Source organism: Strix uralensis, chromosome 6 (genome assembly GCF_047716275.1).
Source record: "Strix uralensis isolate ZFMK-TIS-50842 chromosome 6, bStrUra1, whole genome shotgun sequence".
NCBI lineage: Eukaryota > Metazoa > Chordata > Aves > Strigiformes > Strigidae > Strix > Strix uralensis.
Window position 1 is genome coordinate 24757753 of NC_133977.1, and position 18699 is coordinate 24776451.

Below are 18699 nucleotides of genomic sequence, written 5' to 3' on the forward strand. Positions count from 1 at the left end.
CTTGTGGACACTACTTCCTTTTAAAGAATAATCTCCCACAGTTTGGGAATTAGCCTTACATAATTTTATGCATCTGATCAAGTTTATAGTATTAGATTGCAAGGTAAGGGGCTTGATTTCAGTGGCTAAGTTGTCAGAACTGCAGCCAGTCCTTTGAACTTCTTGTGCACGGATCTCTTTGAAGGTTGTACTTTCTATCAAACGTTCCAAGGGAGTGACAATCTTTTCTGTGTTTTAATGCATCTCTTGAATTCAAGTAGGGATTTCATTGCTAGAACATTCTGTCCAAAACTGCACTTGTGTCAATAGCACGATAATATTTCAAGTAGTAGTTTAATATTATGATGTTAAAAAAATAATCATGGATTTCTATTAAGAAGCTTTGCTGTATTATAAACATTAACCCTTCACTTCAGGTTGCCCTCTTTAAAAGTTTTTGAAAAGCATATTTTTAAAGTTAAATCTACAATATCTGATTCTGTTCTTTATAATGTAAATGTTAGCTTTACTTTACATTTTCTAATAGGTAGCAATAATAAATATAGCATGTCTTGTTCAGTTTCTCCCCAGTCTGAGGGAGAAATTTATACAAGATTACTATTCTTTAAAGGAAGAAAAAACTTTCAAAAGTAAAGCATTATCAAAGGGTTGGAAACCAGAAGAGGAAAGAAAATCAGAATAGAAAGGAGCTAGATGTATGGGGAAAGAGCTGTATTGGAAATATCATTATCTAGACCGAGTGTCCTTTGGTTTTTGGGGGGAATGAATGCAATGATTTAAAACCGTACAGCATTCCATACAGAGACTAGAATTACACATTGGTGTTCCCAGGCTCAGCAAACAAAAGTAAAATCCCCTAAAAAGTGAGTGTCATATTTCTGCTCAACCCTCTTCCTCATGAAATAGTTTTACATGATGGAGGTTCTGGCCGATTTGGTTTATGATGGGATATTGCATTTAAGTTGTCCACGATTACATCAACATTATATTCATACTGAAAAGCTAGGAAATGACAATTCAGCTCTTTGTGCAAAGTAAAATATAAACATGCTTTATTTTCTGACAGGTGCTGCATCTGTTACATAGGATAGAGGAGTTTCAGGAATAAAAAAGCTTGTGGGTAAGGAATAAGGAATTGTTTAATAAATAATATTTATGTTGCTGAAGTGGCATTTACTACTAAAACCAGCAACCCTACAAAAAATTAAAGATGGACATGTCAGATAGTACCCTTGTTTAAATAATATTTTAATTTTTGTAGGCTTTTTTTCTGTTCCTAATTTAGTTTCCTCTGTTCTCATTTTAATCTATGGCTTGCATGGCAAATAAGAATTTTTCTTCTCTCTGGGTTAACAGTGCAATAACAAAAACAAATTCTGAAGGGGCGTAAACTGCAATTAAAACTTCAAAATTTTATTTTTTTAATATTAAATACCTTTATTCTCATTTTGTATTGTTTCTATCTGCAACTGAACTAGAAGATGACTGATGTGAAACATCAACATTTGTCACTATTACTGAAACTATATATCCTGGCTTCCCTTTTTAGATAGATATTTGAGCTACTTTTCTCACACTTAATTATCACATAATACTTCATTATACTATGCTTAAATGATGCACATTAAAAGGGCTAGTTGTTATGGTTTATTTCTTAAAAATTCCTGTATTTTCTCCCTGATGTGTTTCTCATGCTGCATTGTGCTAGAGTGCACAAAACACAAGGAAAACGTTTTGATGAGAATGGAGAATTTCCTGAGGATAATGACCTCAAAAAATATGCTACCCTAAAATATTATGTTTCCAGATATTGTATGTGAAGTTTTTTTATTCTTAGTTCAATTGGACTGGCTCATCCTACGATAAGGCTGACTAATTGTGGAAGATACCAACTGATGGTTGAGGTACTGTGATGTGGCTTACCTGATTGAGGCAGGTTAGGCATCATCTTGGGAATATGAAATCCATTGTGATTTGGTATGTTTCAAAAGGATCCTCTCAGTCTTTCAGGTAGAATTAGTTATCAGATCAAAGTAACAGGTTGACTGGAGAACTGTCTCCCTTCATTAGATCGCTGAATTCTAGACTGTAGTAAGTTGACTCAGCAGAACTCAAAAGCAGTGATAGAAACTGCTGTTAGTAGTATGTTGTTACTGTTAGATGGCTCCAAAGTGTGTAGAGAGGGATGACAAACAAGTAGTTACTCTTTTGAATGTGATTATCCCACTAGCTTTTTCTTCCTCCCTCCTGACAGTCTCTTTAACCTCCAAACTTCTAAGTGGACATCACTATCTCTGCCTTCTCTTTACCATGAGCAATCTTAATCATTCACTTATTTCAGGGCAAAAGGAAGCCACTGCTATAACCAGGATTGTTTTCATGCTTGCTTATGTCAGTTTAAATGCAAAGATAACCTGATTTCTAGATTTTCAATATCTGTTTTCTCCTTAAATCTGTTTAGGAAGTCAGCCAGAATCTTGATGCCACTGGATGTGTGCAGTAGCATAATTTCAAAGGCTTAAGTGCATTTTTTTTTTTCTTGGCAAAAGATAGAAGCCTATGGAAGATAAGACAGCCACACAACGTTTGGGGGACTCTGAAGCCATAAGTTATTACATATGTGACACTGAGGTTTTTTCACTTGTTAGAATTTACTTTATTATGACACTGCTTTTCTGAATGTCTTTCAAAAAATTTTTGCTGGTAATTACCATTTTTATTTTTTAATCAATTTTTTTTGTTTAACTGGAATCAATCAGATACCTACTTTGTTTCTGATTCCCCAGGATTCCTTGACCTGATTTTTGCATCTGTAGGGTGTCTGGATCCTTTAAGACCACCCACTGAAGTGGTGAAAGGTACCAAGACCTCTATCCCTAGTTAGCATAGTTAATGAGATTGCTCTGCAGATCTTAAAAAATCTCAACTTCTAATAAACATATATGGTGAATTAGCAAGAAACCCTCATTCTTTCTACTGATGTTTCACTGAATGTTCTCTGAAGCCAGTAGAATTTCTGTAAAAATGCTTTGGTTTTAACAGATCATTATTCTTTCTCGTTTGTCCTTGACCAACTCTAGCTAATTATGTCAAGATAAGGCTAAACATTAATCAATCATGGTTATTGTATTTTTTACAAACCTACAGAATGGAACACTTTATGTACTAAGTTATAATTTTGTACCTAATATTGCTAGACTAAAGACAGCTGAAGGTAAATCCTGTCTTGCCAGTAATGTCTTAAATATTGTGATGAAGTTAGTAGATGTTGAACTTCCAAGAAGGAATATCTGATGCTTGGGTTCATGAAGGAGAAATAAATATGGTAGTGTCTGGTATAAGAAGGGAATGCCTGCAGTGGTATGAAGGGATTGGGTGACTGAACAGCAAAGAGAACAGAATTTGTCCAGGAAAGAGGCTTAGGGACAGGACAGAAGTTAAGTGGAAGAAAACTCAGGTCCTCAAGTGTGAGCCTGGGAGACTGTCCTCCCCAGTCTTCCGTTATTGCTAATTTTGTTTCCCTCCTTAGTTTTTTTTTTTTTTTTTTTTATTCTCAAAAGAAGCAGAAAGGCAGAAGTCTCTAGCAGTCTGAAATAGAGTATAAGAGACATAAAGCCTAATGTGTATGCATAGTACGGTTGGTAATGTCTTGGCAATGCAGTTGCAGAACAGATGATCTGCTTAGGTGAATTTGTGGTTTGTGAAACCTAGCAGTGCTGCAGCTGTATATAGTCAAATTTCCATCCAGATTCAGTCAGTATGACTGAAGCCTGAAACCACTAGCAGTAAGTCCTGGGGAATGTGTAGGAGATGAGAAACATTTCAGACTAGTAAATTACTAAAGTGAAAATAACATAATAACTTGTATGATGGAACATAAACAGTCTATGCTTGTGGAAATGGCTGGTGAGGACAGCTGCAGAAGAAAGGTAAGTTACACCTAACAGATGTTAACTTGTGTATAAGGAAGAGAAAATGATTTTCTGGCACATTCAGATCTCAAGAAAAAGGGGCCTTCTGCCCATCTGATAGAAGGAAAAATTGATGGAGCCTAAAGGACAGGAACGTAACACTGGAAAGCGGTGACAAAGGCGGAAAGCTGAATGGTTAAGTCAAGGACTGAGTGGACTTGTAAAAGTGATGAGAAATTCTAGGGAGAAAGAAGAGATGTGGGAGCAAAAGCGAGGAAAGTAGGGGACAGGTTCTTCTAGGAGTGAGTGTGGGACAGCAGTGCAAGTGAAGGGCAGTGAGTGAGGGAAAGCTGGAAAAGTGAAGTAGCAAGGAATCTGGAATCTACAGTGGGAAGAATGTTGTCAGAAATGGCATTCACACAGGAAATACATGGGGGCACTTCAAGGAAGAGCTCCAAGGTTAGAACTGTAAAGTGCTGCTGAGATTTCTTAATGACTTTTACCAAAGCTCACTGATTTAGTGATTCTTCTGGAGTGCCTCAGTGCCTCCTAGATTATATAGGTCTGAGAAGTCTAGATGCTTCTCCACTTGGCTAAACCTTCTCTATTTCAAACACGCAATTCTGTCAGGAAAAAGAGAAGTGCTTGACAATGCTATGGTATGCTATCAGAAATCATCCCATGCCTCGTGATTGGTAACTGGTCAGTTGACAGGCTGCTAGCTACTGGGTCTGTTGCCAAGGAAGGCAATTGTATGTTTGTCCCTTGTTTGGTATAATTGCTTCTAAAGGCTGCTCAGTAAAATAACATTTGTCCACATAGATTACCTTGCATCTAAATAAAAATCTTTGCATTAGTACTAATGTTTGCTTTGATATTAAATAGTTTCTATGAGATAATAAGATTTGTAATTTAACAGGGGACAGTAGTTCACAACGACACAGCATACTTACCTAAAACTTTGAACTGTGCTACTCTAGGACCAGGAAACATTCACCTAATATACTTGCCTGACTGTTGATCCAAGAGCTCCTGTCTATATTTTCGAAAGAGACTGGAATGTGTAATGAGAGGAAAAAGGAATAAGGGGAACCAAGCTAGTGAGCTCAGGGCGAGTCATGGCTACTACCTCCCTGTCTAGATAACTGGAAATTAAGAGCTGAAGGCCACCTATTGACTTATTCAAGGCCTGTGGTTAAAGTGTAGACTTGCAATGTTTTTGCTGGCTGTGGAACAAAATTGGTTTCTGTGGGTTGGCTGGGCCTGCCTAAAAGCTGGGCTTCTGCTTTAGCTCTGCCATGAGCAGAGCCTAATTGCTGGCAGCAATTTGGTGCAAGAAAGGTGGGGTTTGGGGAAGAATGAAGCCATGTGAAGGCCAGGGGAGATGAGGGGCAGCCTGGGCCTTTGATGTGAAAGGGAAGGAAGAGGCATAGATGTGGCCAAAATGGTAATGTGTGGCGCCAGTGTGCATTTCAAATACTTGCTTGGGACTGGAGTCAAAAGTCCAAGGGATATACTAGAATAAATAGAACTAAAAATGCTTTTTACATGGTGATTTCCAGTATAAGTGGAAGATCTCTTCTGCAAAGGCTAGTCTGCCATTATCCCTAGCTTGTAAATAGTTGTTGCATAATCCAAAACACTCTTTAGTAAAGATATAATAAAGGATTATTTTATAGTGAAAGTAATCTAGGGTCCTGTATTACCATACCTTAACCAGCTTAAAATCAGATAAATTTTCCCTTGGGCTACACTCCATTTTGTATCATGTCACCATCCTTACAGAACTCCTGTCTTGTTAGCAGGAAATTTCTGCTGAAATGTCTACTGAAAGTATTTAGCTTTGCTCCTTCAGCAACTATCTCCATTTGGCAGACATCATGATCATAGTACACACTGAAACATGTAAATCATAAACTTTTCCTCTCCTCTAAGCTATCAAATTGAAGAACTTTTTTTTTTTTAGATTCTGGATTACATGTCTAAAAACCAAATATAATGTTTTCAAGTGCCTCACATTATTTACAGCTCTTCTGGATGTCATTGATGTTCACATAACTGGCATGCTGAAAATCAGTTTGTTGCAGGGGCTGCTCTGTTTTACTGCCTTTTTTAAATTTTAAAGCACTTTCAGCAATAGTATTAGGATCTTCTCTTTCCCCATGGAGGGAAAAAAAAAGAAACACTATTACATATACAGCATGTAAAAATTAATACCTCAATCAGATGGCTACGTAAACTACTGAAGCTTACCAGAAAAGCTAGAATCAGTGTTAACCTCCATCTTAGTAGGCTCTGTTATACATCCAGGAAAGTAATTACAAACACTGAAGAAACCTTGATTTCAGGCAAGGACAGCACAGCCTTACTCCCAGCAGGACAAAGCAGGTCCTACATGTTCTGGGACTTCAGGGCCTGTGGTTCTGGGCAGCTCTGGCCCATGAACAAGAGACCCCACTGGTCATTTGTGGCTCTACCTGGTAATGACTCACCATGAGCCAGCAATGTGCACTTGCAGCCCAGAAAACCAACTGTGTCCTGGGCTGCATCAAGAGAAGTGTGGCCAGCAGGTCGAGGGAGGGGCTTCTCCCCCTCTACTCCACTTTCATGAGACCCCACCTGGAGCACTGTGTCCAGCTCTGGGGTCCCCAACATGACATAGACCTGCTTGAGCAGGTCCAGAGGAGGCCACAAAGATGATCAGGGGGCTGGAGCACCTCCCCTGTGAGGACAGGCTGAGAGAGTTGGGGGTGTTCAGCCTGGAGAAGAGAAGGCTCCAGGGAGACCTTAGAGTGGCCTTCCAGTACTTAAAGGGGGCTACAGGAAAGATGGGGAGGGACTCTTTATCAGGGAGTGTAGGGATAGGACAATGGGTAATGTTTTTAAACTGAAAGAGGGAAGATTTAGATGAGATATAAGGAAGAAATACTTTACTGTGAGGGTGGTGAGGCACTGGAACAGGTTGCCCGGAGAAGCTGTGGATGCCCTTTCCGTGGCAGTGTTCAAGGCCAGGTTGGACCTTTGAGCAACCTGGTCTAATAGAAGGTGTCCCTGCTCCATGGCAGGGCATTGGAATTAGGTGATCTTGAAGGTCTCTTCTAACCCAAACCAGTCTATGATTCTATGACACTGTTAACTGGAGTGGGGCTTCACCAACTCACCACACCTGAGGATTTTGTTTCATCACCCTCAGGAGTAATTGCTGATTTATGCTAGCATGAGTATAGAATTACATCAGTACTATTAATAGATCTACTTACAATTGAACCTTAGTGTTAAGTCTTCTTACTTCTGAACTGGCATCCTGATATCTTGCAGTAGAACACTAGTGTTAAAAGTTGTTTTACAAAACTTTGTGTCAGTATGGCTTAGCAAGCCCTGGAGCAGCACTGTTAACCACAGTTCATGGCAATGCAAAAAAGCAGTCTGCTAGCAGATATTTATCTATTCCATTCTGTGTAACTCCTAACAAATTAAAAACAAATGCTACCTTAAATTCTGGGAGAACTTTTTTTAACAATCTAGAGCACAACATCTGATCTTTATCAGTTTTTGTAAATACAAATAATTTAGCCATATGTAATTGGTCATTAATGCACACTTAAGGACAACTTACCTTTTACAAATGTACAGCTCAATTTTAATAAATATCAGAATAAAAAGAGGGCACAGACCTGTGAGAAGCAATGTTGATTGGCAGTTTTCAAAATAATTAAGCAGTTGTCCTGAAATTTAACACTATGCTTTATATGCCATTGTAGCCATTCAAATGATTTGTTATATAAAATTACTTGAAATTGTCCACCAGAGAGAGCTCTTGCAAAATTTTTTCCAACAGCTGTTGAAAACGATTCTTTCATTAATGTATACCCAAATTATTAAATTCACCATGATAGGTACAGATGAATCATGTAGTTTATTCCACTGGCCAGAGAAAAGGGTAGACAGTAGCATCATTAAAGGGCAAACAGATATACCTAACAAGGCATTTCTGTTCATTTCTTAAATATTTATCTGCTGATTAAAATAAAAAGCAAAACAAAAAAGAAACAAAATACCAAAAAAACCCCAACAGAAAACCCCAAACTGAAACTGTTTCTCCTTAAGCTATCAGACAACAAGGAATGGGAGAAACGGTTGAAATTTCACAGATCATCTTATAGAGGCTCTGCAGGTCTGGGGGAGGAGGTGCAGTCCTAATTCTGGCTTTGTTAGATGAGAGAGGAATGTCTAGTGACTGCATAATAGAAATGAGATGCACAGTGCACTGGCAGCCATGATGTAACGTAGAAACCTGGTTTACTTCATTGCAAACAAATGGACAATATATATTGTACAATATATAATAAAAATACAGCAGATACAAGTGCCACTAATTAACAAAAAAAACTAATGTTAAGACTTAAAAATGCTCATTTTTGTAATATATACACTGCAGTAATAAGCCACAATAAATACATCAAATTCCATATCATTCATAATAAATACCGAAAATATAAATACAGAAGAATACAGTTAATTTGAATAAATTATTACAACATAAGGTCTAGGTTAAGTTCTGTTGAATATTATTGTAGCTTATATTACCCTTTGGCATCTTTGATGTTACAACTTGTTTAAAAAAAAGAAAGGAAATTAAGGAAATGTGTAGTTCATGAAGCTTAAAATTATTTCCATGTACAGATTTTAAGATGAACTTTCTTTCCCTTTGCTGCTTCAAACAGTTTAAAAGCAGCAGTCCAATTAAATATGTTGCTTTACTGCTGAGAGCTCCATAATTTTAGTATGCAAGATCATCTGTAATGGAAAATGTTAAGTACTTAATTATTTTTCTCAAAAATTAGTAAAGTTAGAAGTAATGTACAAATTTTAAACAAACAGCTGCAATTACATCACAATTTTACTAGTCCCATTTGAGTTGATTACACGTCTGAAAGACCATCAACTTAAGTGCTTTTGAATCCATGCTGTGGTATTATTTACCACTTGCCAACAAAAATTTCAAAAGCAATTTTATATTCTTATGGGAAATATATATATACAGAGAGAGATGAACCTCCTAAAAGACTGGGCTGGACTAGACAGTGTAAATGTTATGTAGTTTGTATTTGTTAAAACAATGAAAACACTTTAAAAAACGTAATAACTGTTGGTTTTGTTTGTGTTTTTTACAAAATTGCAATCTATTAGCTGTAGATGGAAACAAATCAAAATAGCCAATTGCCATGTCTTATGTTAACAGGTATTAACCAGTACATTTGTGTTGTTCAATTTTATTTGTAAAAGGCTGTTACACCAGAATGCAATTTAACTTAAAAGATCAACTTTACTAAGACAACATTACAGGCTGAGGCTCTTAGGAATGGATTTGTAATCTACAGATTTTGACTAGTTTTGCACTGTTAAATGTCTAGCGCTTATTTTACATCAAACACTTTTTTAACATGTTTCACGAACTACACTTCAGACGTATTTCCATAGAAGTGCCTACAATCAGTCAATTAAAAGAAGGGCCCAGTTGTTAAGCACTGTTTACATGGGCATTGTTATATGACAACTGAAGTGGTGGTATTTGTGAAATGGTTTGAAAAAACAGCGTGCTTGCTTCTGGTTTGGTTTTAAGAGAACCAGCTGCCAGTGCGTAGATGCAATCTTTTCAAGAAGCTGAAAACTCATGCTCAACCTATATATCATCAGAGACTTACAAATGGCTGGCTGCTTGTTTACAGTGATCCCCCAGTACCCCAGCAAGGTAAAACCTTCACCCATAATCCAACTCAAAATTTCACTCTTAAGAACATCTTTAAAAGAATTAGCTGACATATACCAAGACTCAGTTGAAAATCCCAAGCTAAAATGCTAATAAAAAAGGCCATCTATTTCTTCTTTGCTTTTAGTGCCTCTTGTTATCTGAGAAACCGCTTACATTTGAACATGTGTCTGGGAGCAGAGTTAACTAAAATTATATTGAACATGACTTGGCAGTTGACATACATAGGCAAAGAAATAGCAGTGTTTCTAGGGTGTGGCTTTGCTTTGTAGTTTTTACCCCATGCTTTTGGATAAGTCTTTTATTTAGTGTCTGCCTGTATACAACTGGTATAGAAAAATTCCTGTTGGCACTGATTTCATGTTTGCTTTAAAATATATTAAATAACAGAATTAATATGATGATCTAACATGGCCAAGCTTGTAGTGAGCATGCATATACTTTTCCATCCGTGCTCTGGGGATATCTTAATTTCCTTTTTCCTTTTTTTTTTTTTTTCCATACATAATGTTTTGTTTTGCCCTTTAGAAGAAAAAAATTGTCCTCATCATTCTACCTCTTGCCTTCATCCTTCTTTTCCTCTAAATTGCCCTTTCTATTCTTCCCTCACTCACTCCAGAGTGTGTCCACCCATATCTCAAGACAAAGGACTATCTTTGTGTTAGAACAGTGGTGTACATTTGTATCTTCCACCACTTTTCCTGTCCATTGAGAAAAGCTAATCCAGTCTTCATGGCTTGCTGGAAAAGTGCACAGTTAAAGAACTTACACGTGAAGCAAACTTCTTTTGACTTGGTTCTATCTGACATTAATTCATAAACTATCTAAAGTAAAACAAAAGTGTCCCTGGTAAGATCAAAATCAAGAAAACTGAGTGAGTAAATAAATGAAGTTTGCTTTCTGACTTTTGTTTTTACACCCACCCCACCCCAACTGCATTGGGTAAAGGAGCAACTGAGAAGCAGCAGCAATAGAGCACCATGAATATGGTTCTCCTGTCAGTGGGGCATTGTGTGGAGGTATCCTCCTAACCATAAAGACTACACACCAGTAGAGCAATACATATTTTAACTTCTCCCTTCTAAGATCTAATTCACTTCTATTTTATAAAAGGGTGTTTTTCATTTATTATTTATTACTTATATTAGGAAAAAAAAAAATCCTAACAGTAGCTTGAAGGAAACTTTTTGTTCCCCTAAATGATGGTTTTCTCCCTTCCCTGATCTTGGATTTTCATCCTGTACTGGGCTGTGCTGTACCAAGAATGACAGTCTTCCCCTGGATCTACACACCTCAGGAGACGATGAGGATCCCCTACCACACCTCTGCAGCCTGTGGGGTAGGTTTCCTTCCTGTTTGTTTGTCTGCATGCAAAGGGAGAGTCTACAGACCCCCACCAGGACTGCTCTCTCATGACTCATATTCAGAGCCAATGGGGGACTAGTTTTCACCACAGTTCCAATCTACCTACATAATAATGTTAAGTGAAAAAACAAAACCCGACCTCTTTTAGCAAACTAAAGGATAGATAGCACAGAGGACACTGAAGTTGTCCTCATGCTTGATTTTAATGAAAAGCCTTACTGTACAACAGACCCTTCCCAGACACTAAGACGAAGGGAGGAAGGAATTAAAAAGACTAAGGCTGCAAAACAGATGTTCATGAATTGGATGTTCTTATGAAAGTAAAATTCTTGGTATCAGCCATTAGGGTAGCAGAAAATTCTCAAGGATGTTATAACTTTCCTCCTTAAGTGAAAATAATACTCTGACACATTTATTAGCAACAAAATTAAAAGCTGCCTCTGATTTAGGAGTGGGAAGAGACAGTGACCAGGAAGCACTTATGAAGAACTCAAGCATGTGTTCACTCAGACATCTTTACAGCTAAGTTGCACTTGTTCATCACTTCACAATGTTCGTGCTTTGGATTTCACACTTCTTGGGAAAAATGGACAATTAATCATTTGCACATGGACAGCAATTACAGAGAACAGCAAAATTAAGGAATCTTTTTAAAAAAATTTGGAAACATTGAAAAGGCAAATGTTGAGATTTCTCATACCAAGGAACATGTTAATGAACTAGACTCTGTTTTGAAAATAACAGTAGCTTTCTACCATTTTAAAAAAATAGTAATCAGATTTAATATTTTAGAAATAAATTCTATAGAATATAATCTCTGTGTTAATTCTAGTTTTTCTAAGTATTTTACATCACATGTTCTGCAATCATAATAAAGTAGATGACAGAATTACTCTTTAGCCTCAGTGGGAAAGTGTAACACCCCTGAACACTTAAGGATTTCCCATATCATCCTCTTCTGTCCCTGCTCCTGGACTGCTTCAGGAAATCAAACAACTGGCACAATGAACATGAGTATACAACTGTATACAGGAGTTCCTTATTTAGCAAATGCCTTTTAGAACAGTATCATGGGTCTCTTGCTTTAGCTCTGAGTAAGGGCACCTGCTCTGCTACAGGAGCAGCCTAGACAAGGAGTTTCAACTGAGAGAATTCAGCTGGCAAAAGACAACAACATGCAGGGGAATAAGACTGCCTGTTGCTGCCAAGTACAGTGGTGTAGGCAAACTATAATCAATCTTGCTGCTCAAACGTTAAGCACCCAACAGGTAAATGTTGTATATTCAACACAGCTTTTATTCTAATTTTCACTGTGAAATTTATCATTAAACTTTTGCTCATTAATCCAATCCATGGAAAGGAGAGCTTACTTAGCTGTTTCATGTTAGTGATAAAATTTCTATTCACTTCTGAGCTGGACTGGGCTTTATTAGGAAAGTGACTTAGTTTGCAGTACAAAAATTTAGTTACAATGCCAAAAAAAGAGGGAAAAAATAGTATTTTGCCTGTTCTATAGAATTATTTTTTTATCATGGTATCTCCAAGTACCTTAGACACCAGAGCATAAAGTGACACAGCAATACAAAGGCCAAGGCAACAGAACCCAGGTCTCCTCTGTCTGCGCCCAATACTCTCTTATCCACTGTATCACATTTCTATCAAAGAGTCAGGAACACCCAGAATATTAAAAGCCATAATACATGTTCTGTTTTGCATACAAATATATGTTTACAATCTTTAACAAACTAGCTGTGTTTCGTGAAGATATCCTCCTGATTGTGAGGCAGGGAATGCTATACGATCAGTTTGTTAGCACGTTTACTGAAATACAACACCCAGATAAGATTAGAAACTGGATCTGGATCAGTTAGCAATCCAGTGAGTAACACCACCATGACTGTTACATGCAATTTCTGCAGAATGTAGACAAAAGGCAGGATCGCATTGTTAACCGACTCCGTTAGCAGAACAGTGAGCAGGCTGAGCCATATTTATAGCCAGTGATGGTTACTATATATGGTGTAATCAATGGCCTTAAAATAAATAAATGTCAAATTATGATTTACTAGCAGGAACTTATGTAAATGAAAAACAGTGAAACTTTACAAATCTAGAACTTTCTGATCTAAATGCCATACAGTATATCAAAGAATATTTTTTTTTTTTAAGAAAAAGAAAATAAATACTAGAAACTTTTACTGACCAGCTTTTAATTTTTTAAATGATGTTCCAGTGGGCATGAATTATAGCTCTTAGGAAACAATTACAATTGCTGCAATTTTAAGTTCTGATTTTATGTCTAACATCAGTTAAAGCTTTATATATAAACTTTAATGATGCATTTTTTCCAAGAGAAGCAAAGTTCACATTATAGGCAAAAAGGCATCCAGTTTTAGGTGCTGCTTCTGTGATCATCTGTGTGAAGATTCTGTTTTATTTTAACAGAGGGAAATGCTTTTGTTATGACTTATTTTTCTGAACTACATAGTTTAATCGTAAACTATCTACCAATTTATTACCTGGCTTATTAGGAGTGATTATCAGTAGCCAGATATCTTGGAAATAAAGCTGATACAACTATCAGTAGACATTTCCACAAATGATATACTGTGTCGATACAGAAGCAAATACTGCTGTTTATTATTTAGTAACATAGTATTTTCATTACGCAGAAATAAGCTTACCCAAAATGAAAGGACTGGTTATCAACATGGATATTAACCAACTGGGAAATGGGACACATCATATATTATTATACACTAGCCCAGAAAATAACATTAAAACATTTTCCACCCTGTAACTTTATTTTTCCTTATATGAAGAGTACTTTTTTTTCTAAACAACACATCAAAGTTTAATCAAGTGGTAGGAATCTTGACTCTCCCCTGATTTCTACAGCCTACTCTAGATGTCACAGTTCAATTTCTTTTTAGATTTCACAGTTAAAATTTTCTGGATTTCACAGTTAAATCTGTTTTGGTCAGGGCTGTGACTTTTTTTTTTTTTTTCACTCTAGTCAACTTATACACGCTAGAAAAGGCCTTAGCTTTGTTATTTGCTGGTATGAAATTGTTTGGGGGACAGGTTTAGCCTATATCAAAAACAGAGGTTTCTGCGGCTTTTTTCCTCACAGTATGAGCTTATCTCTGTTAGAAGGCTTGTTGATATTAGTGCGGCTACCAGGAAATCTCCATGAATAATAAATAGACTTGACTTTGTAACTTCTTGCAAGAACTAAACAAGACTTGTTTACTTTGTATCCTGAGATTAAATCTTGATCACAAAACATCATATCGAATCAAAAGGAAGGTATTACTATCTACATCATCACCAGGTAGTTAAGAATATTTTTTCAGCATAAATCTTCCTTTATTCTGCACGTTTTAGTTTGAGAGTCCCAGGAATTAGCCATTTTAAACAAGGGAAAATAGTGTAGTTCACGTTCTTTATACAGTCACTGCCTTCTTTACCCTATTACAAGCTACTGCTTGTTATCCTATGCTGCAAGCTTTTGAGAATTCAGCTGTATTCACCCCTCATGCCCCAATGGCATTGAACATACACATCTAAGTACCCAGAGGGTTATACAGATGCTAATATTAAGGAGGCCTGGGATCTGAAGCCTGTGCCAATGGAAATATTATATAACCATCATCTCAGTATTTTAAAGCTAGCTGAGATGTATTTTATAAAGTTAATCACTTACGGGGCTTGCTAATATTATTAGAGATATTTTTTGTGTGAAAGCACAGGGGCCAAGAAAATAATTTCTTATTGCTCAGTAAGGGGGTGAATACTGAAACAAAATGTTTCATTTAACTTTCCCCTGAGAGAAATACCCTGGTAAATTGTGCATGATCCTCCAACACACTCTGAGGTTAAAAAGCTGCTACTGATTCACAGCTAGTGTCCCAGCTCAAGTAGAAGGGATTTGTGCTTTTGGTGCTGGTGTCGAGTGGGAGTGCCAGATTTAAGCCTAGTATTAATGCGATATGCCTATACACACAGAGACTTGTTACATTTGCCCATAAAATATCTTGAAGAGAATAATATTATTCTTAGAGGCAGAACTTCATGTTTCTCTTTAAAAATAAAGATGGGTATTTGCTGTATGGAATTGGAGAATACATGCGCTTACCTGGCTACTCAGCCTGTTGAGAAAGAGACCAGAGTGTTCCGTGACTAAGAGGAGCAGAGTCTAAGGAACTGCTGAGCCAGATAACCAGCATGACTGCACTTTCCCAGGAGATGGAATACACTGCAAGTGTGGAATCCGGTCCCTAGAGAACTAGGACTTTTCAGTGCAGTTCACATAAAACATGTAGGACTTCTTGTGGAAACAAGTAAATAAAAAACCTTTCCAGCTACTACATGGAGTAAAAATATTTTGCTAATTTAGCATAAAAATGAGAAATCACTTTGCCCAGATTTCATATAAAAACAATTAAATCAGCTTATTTTTTTAAAAAGCATATTTTAAATCTGGCAGTTTTTCTACTGGAGTACTGTACATGATGTTTTCAAGAGCTTCTAACCAGAAGAGTCACTGTTACAGAGCTAAAATTTACACTGTGTTTACATGCATACTGTTAACCATCTAGATTTGACAGATAAAAACTAAGATGCTGATCCTTATTCTGACAAACAAGACAGGTCTACATTTCAACCCACTTCATGTATAATAAGTAAAATTTCAGTATTAGAAAAAAAAATGTTAAAATAGATTTTTAAATCAAAGTAAGGCAGTGCAGAATTATCAGTGTAGAGAAAAGGAGGTTCCTATACCTCCTTTTCTAAAAGAAAGCAAGGTTGGTTAATAAATTAAAGGTTGAGATACAGCAGGTATTTTAATTCCCATTTCATTTAAGAACCAATGGAGTACAAGGTAACGGATATCCATATGATGCACGTGCTATTTTGCTTGCAGACTTTAGCAGATACAAAATTTCTGAAGCTATGTTTCCTCACTGAATCTGCTGGTTCCTAATTAGGCCAAATGACTGTAAATTTGAGATACAATCAGAAGTCCACAAAAGCCAGTCTTGTATTTCATAAAAACTAAATATTTAGGAAATCTAGACACTTCCACATTGTTTTCCATGCTTCATATAAACTTTGATCAGCAAGACTTTGCTTTTTTAAATTACCTACTGACATATTCATGAACTGGCTTGGGAAAAACATACAGGTTTTGTTACAACGAATTTTAAGATCTTACCTATACCTCAGAGTCTGGAGCTATGGCATTTCTCCAAAATAGTTCACAGTTCCCGCAGTTAATACAGTACTGCAAAATGGCACTAAAGTGCATAAGTATCTGAATGTTTGTTGGGCTAAAAGGTGCTGTGCAAGCTTAAGTTACTGCTTTGTCATTATATACAAGATCATTTTTCTTTGGGGAGGGGGTACTAGTTCTGGAATGCCACTGGTTTTAATTTTAATGGAGGATTGTCTAACTTACACCTTTCTAGAAGATGTAAATGGCTCCTTACTGACTCTTCTGTTTGTCAAGAACAGTAAAAGAGAAAACAGTACACTCTAAAAATGCATTTCAAGATAATTTACCAGAAATGGTATTTAAAATAAAAAAAGGAAGAACACAAGGTACTCCAGATGAAAAGTGGACATGCTCTTTGTAACTAGCTATGGATCTTCTGCTCAAATGAACATGTTCATTTTTATCAAAATATGAGTACTAAACTACCATAAATAAAATACATACAGTACAGAACAATTAAAACTTTTTTGTACAGTAGTTACTTTTACATTAAACTTACCATCTTTTCAGATATGTTGAAAATTAGGACTCTGAACATGATTATTTCAAAGTATCATCTTTAACAATCTTGCACAGGCCCGACAATCAAAAACACGAAGCTTTGATTCAGATACCTTGGCAGGTTTCACATACTTTGATAGGTAGGCTACTTTGAAATATGTTGGGTGTATTTTTACTTACGTGTTTTATTTTTATCAAAAGACAGTTTGATTATTTTTATTTAAATCTTTACATGAACTGGTTTTGTGCAATACCACTGCCAGTGTAGCTTGAGAAAACAAAATGTGTCTGGAACACTGACGATAGTCCAAGTGTTGTCTACCTCTTAAAAAAGTAAGATTCCAGGAAATCCAGTGTGAGTGCATTTCAATACAGGAAGTCAGTCCTAGAATAATTTTAATATTAAACAGGTACCGTTTCCACCACTGGGGATTTGATGCACTCGTCGTGCAGTCTGCTTTTTTCTGGGAGGTTTAGCGAATTCTCAGCAGGGTGCTCTTGTACGTGACTGTCGCCATTCAACGCTGAAACAAAGCCATCTTGAGAAGGACCTTTCAAGTATGAGGGAAATTCCACTTGAGGGTGGCTTGGCCTATGCTCAGTGTATAAACTGTTACATGGAGCACTGCTATCACCTTCAGAAGATGAGCAGCAAACAATCACTGAGGGGTTTGCAGAAGGGTAATGAGGGCTGCTAAAAGTTTCCTCTGATTGCCGTGTGTAGTCAACAAACTGTTCTGAAGTCATGTTGTAAGGCACCAGAGAAAGACTACCGTTCTTGACAGCATCCCTTTCTGAGTAAGTCTCACCTATCTGGTTAGCAGTGCCAGCAACGTGGTTCTCTATTTGGTAATACAGATTTGAAGAGTTAGTATAGTATGAGGCATTTTTAGAGTGGTTTTCATGCACAGCACTTCCATCAGAGTAGCAAAGGACAGAAGGAAGAGGCACCATATCAGCATGGGAGCCCATGCTTTCTACAAAATCATCTGCTTTTTCTTCCTCATCATCTTCCTCCTCATCTTCCTCTTCCTCTTCATCATCATCTGATTCGCTAGGGGCTAAACTCTGTGTGCTAGAATCTGTAACTCCACTACAAAAGCTACTCCCATCTTCCTCTTCCTCCTCTTCCCCTGGACAGTCCAAGTCCTCGGCTGACTGGGAATGCATAACCGAAGCCGGAGGTTCGGTTTCAATCTCAAAATTTTCTGCAATTGAATATTCAACCGGATGGGGTCCCGGACTCACAGAACTAGCGTGTGCACTTAGCTCATTGTGGCAGCCATTTAGTGCTGGAACTTGCTGCTCTCTATTTTTCTCCAATTCAAGTTTCATTATTGTGTGCAAAAAGTGAGTCCGTACACGGATAGGGTTAAATTCAATTCTACCTGCTGTATTGCTACACCCTTCTTTAGTGCAACCGCATGGAAAAGACATACGATCCACCTTTTAAAAAAAAGAATACAGATTAACAGTATGTAGCATAAGCCTGGTGATATGACAGAACCTAGACAGCCTTGAGAAGTACAATAGCAAAGTAAGATTCACCTTGAGAAAGTACTTGTAAGAATAGCTTAGGCTAACAATAATTCAAAGAGTTAGCCCTGGAATTTAGCACACTGCTCCTATCAGTAAAGGGACCCACACATGTAACAATGTTGCACAGTAGGAAAAAAGTGTTTCTGTTCAATAGGTGGAAGCATTACACACAGGAACAAAAAATCAGTAGTTTTTCTATCTATGGATCTGCTACAGCTTCATGTTACGCCCAAATCCAGGCAAAAGCACTACCAAAAAGAGTCTTAAAATTTGGTAAAAATCATGGAAGCTAGAAACCCATTCAAACAAAAAATTATATATAAAAACCTTTATAA

The 18699-nt window shown here is 37.0% G+C and overlaps 1 protein-coding gene across 3 annotated transcripts in view; it reads right to left on the minus strand.

Moving 5' to 3' along the window:
* Positions 1-8193: 8193 nt before the first annotated feature.
* Positions 8194-18699, minus strand: part of CSRNP3 (cysteine and serine rich nuclear protein 3) — a 110863-nt gene continuing 100357 nt past the window's right edge. For all 3 annotated transcript variants that reach the window (XM_074873309.1, XM_074873311.1, XM_074873310.1), the window contains one exon: positions 8194-18271. In XM_074873309.1, the coding sequence (XP_074729410.1) occupies positions 17228-18271 (1044 nt within the window). In that variant the 3' untranslated portion in view covers positions 8194-17227. The remainder of the gene's footprint in view (positions 18272-18699) is intronic.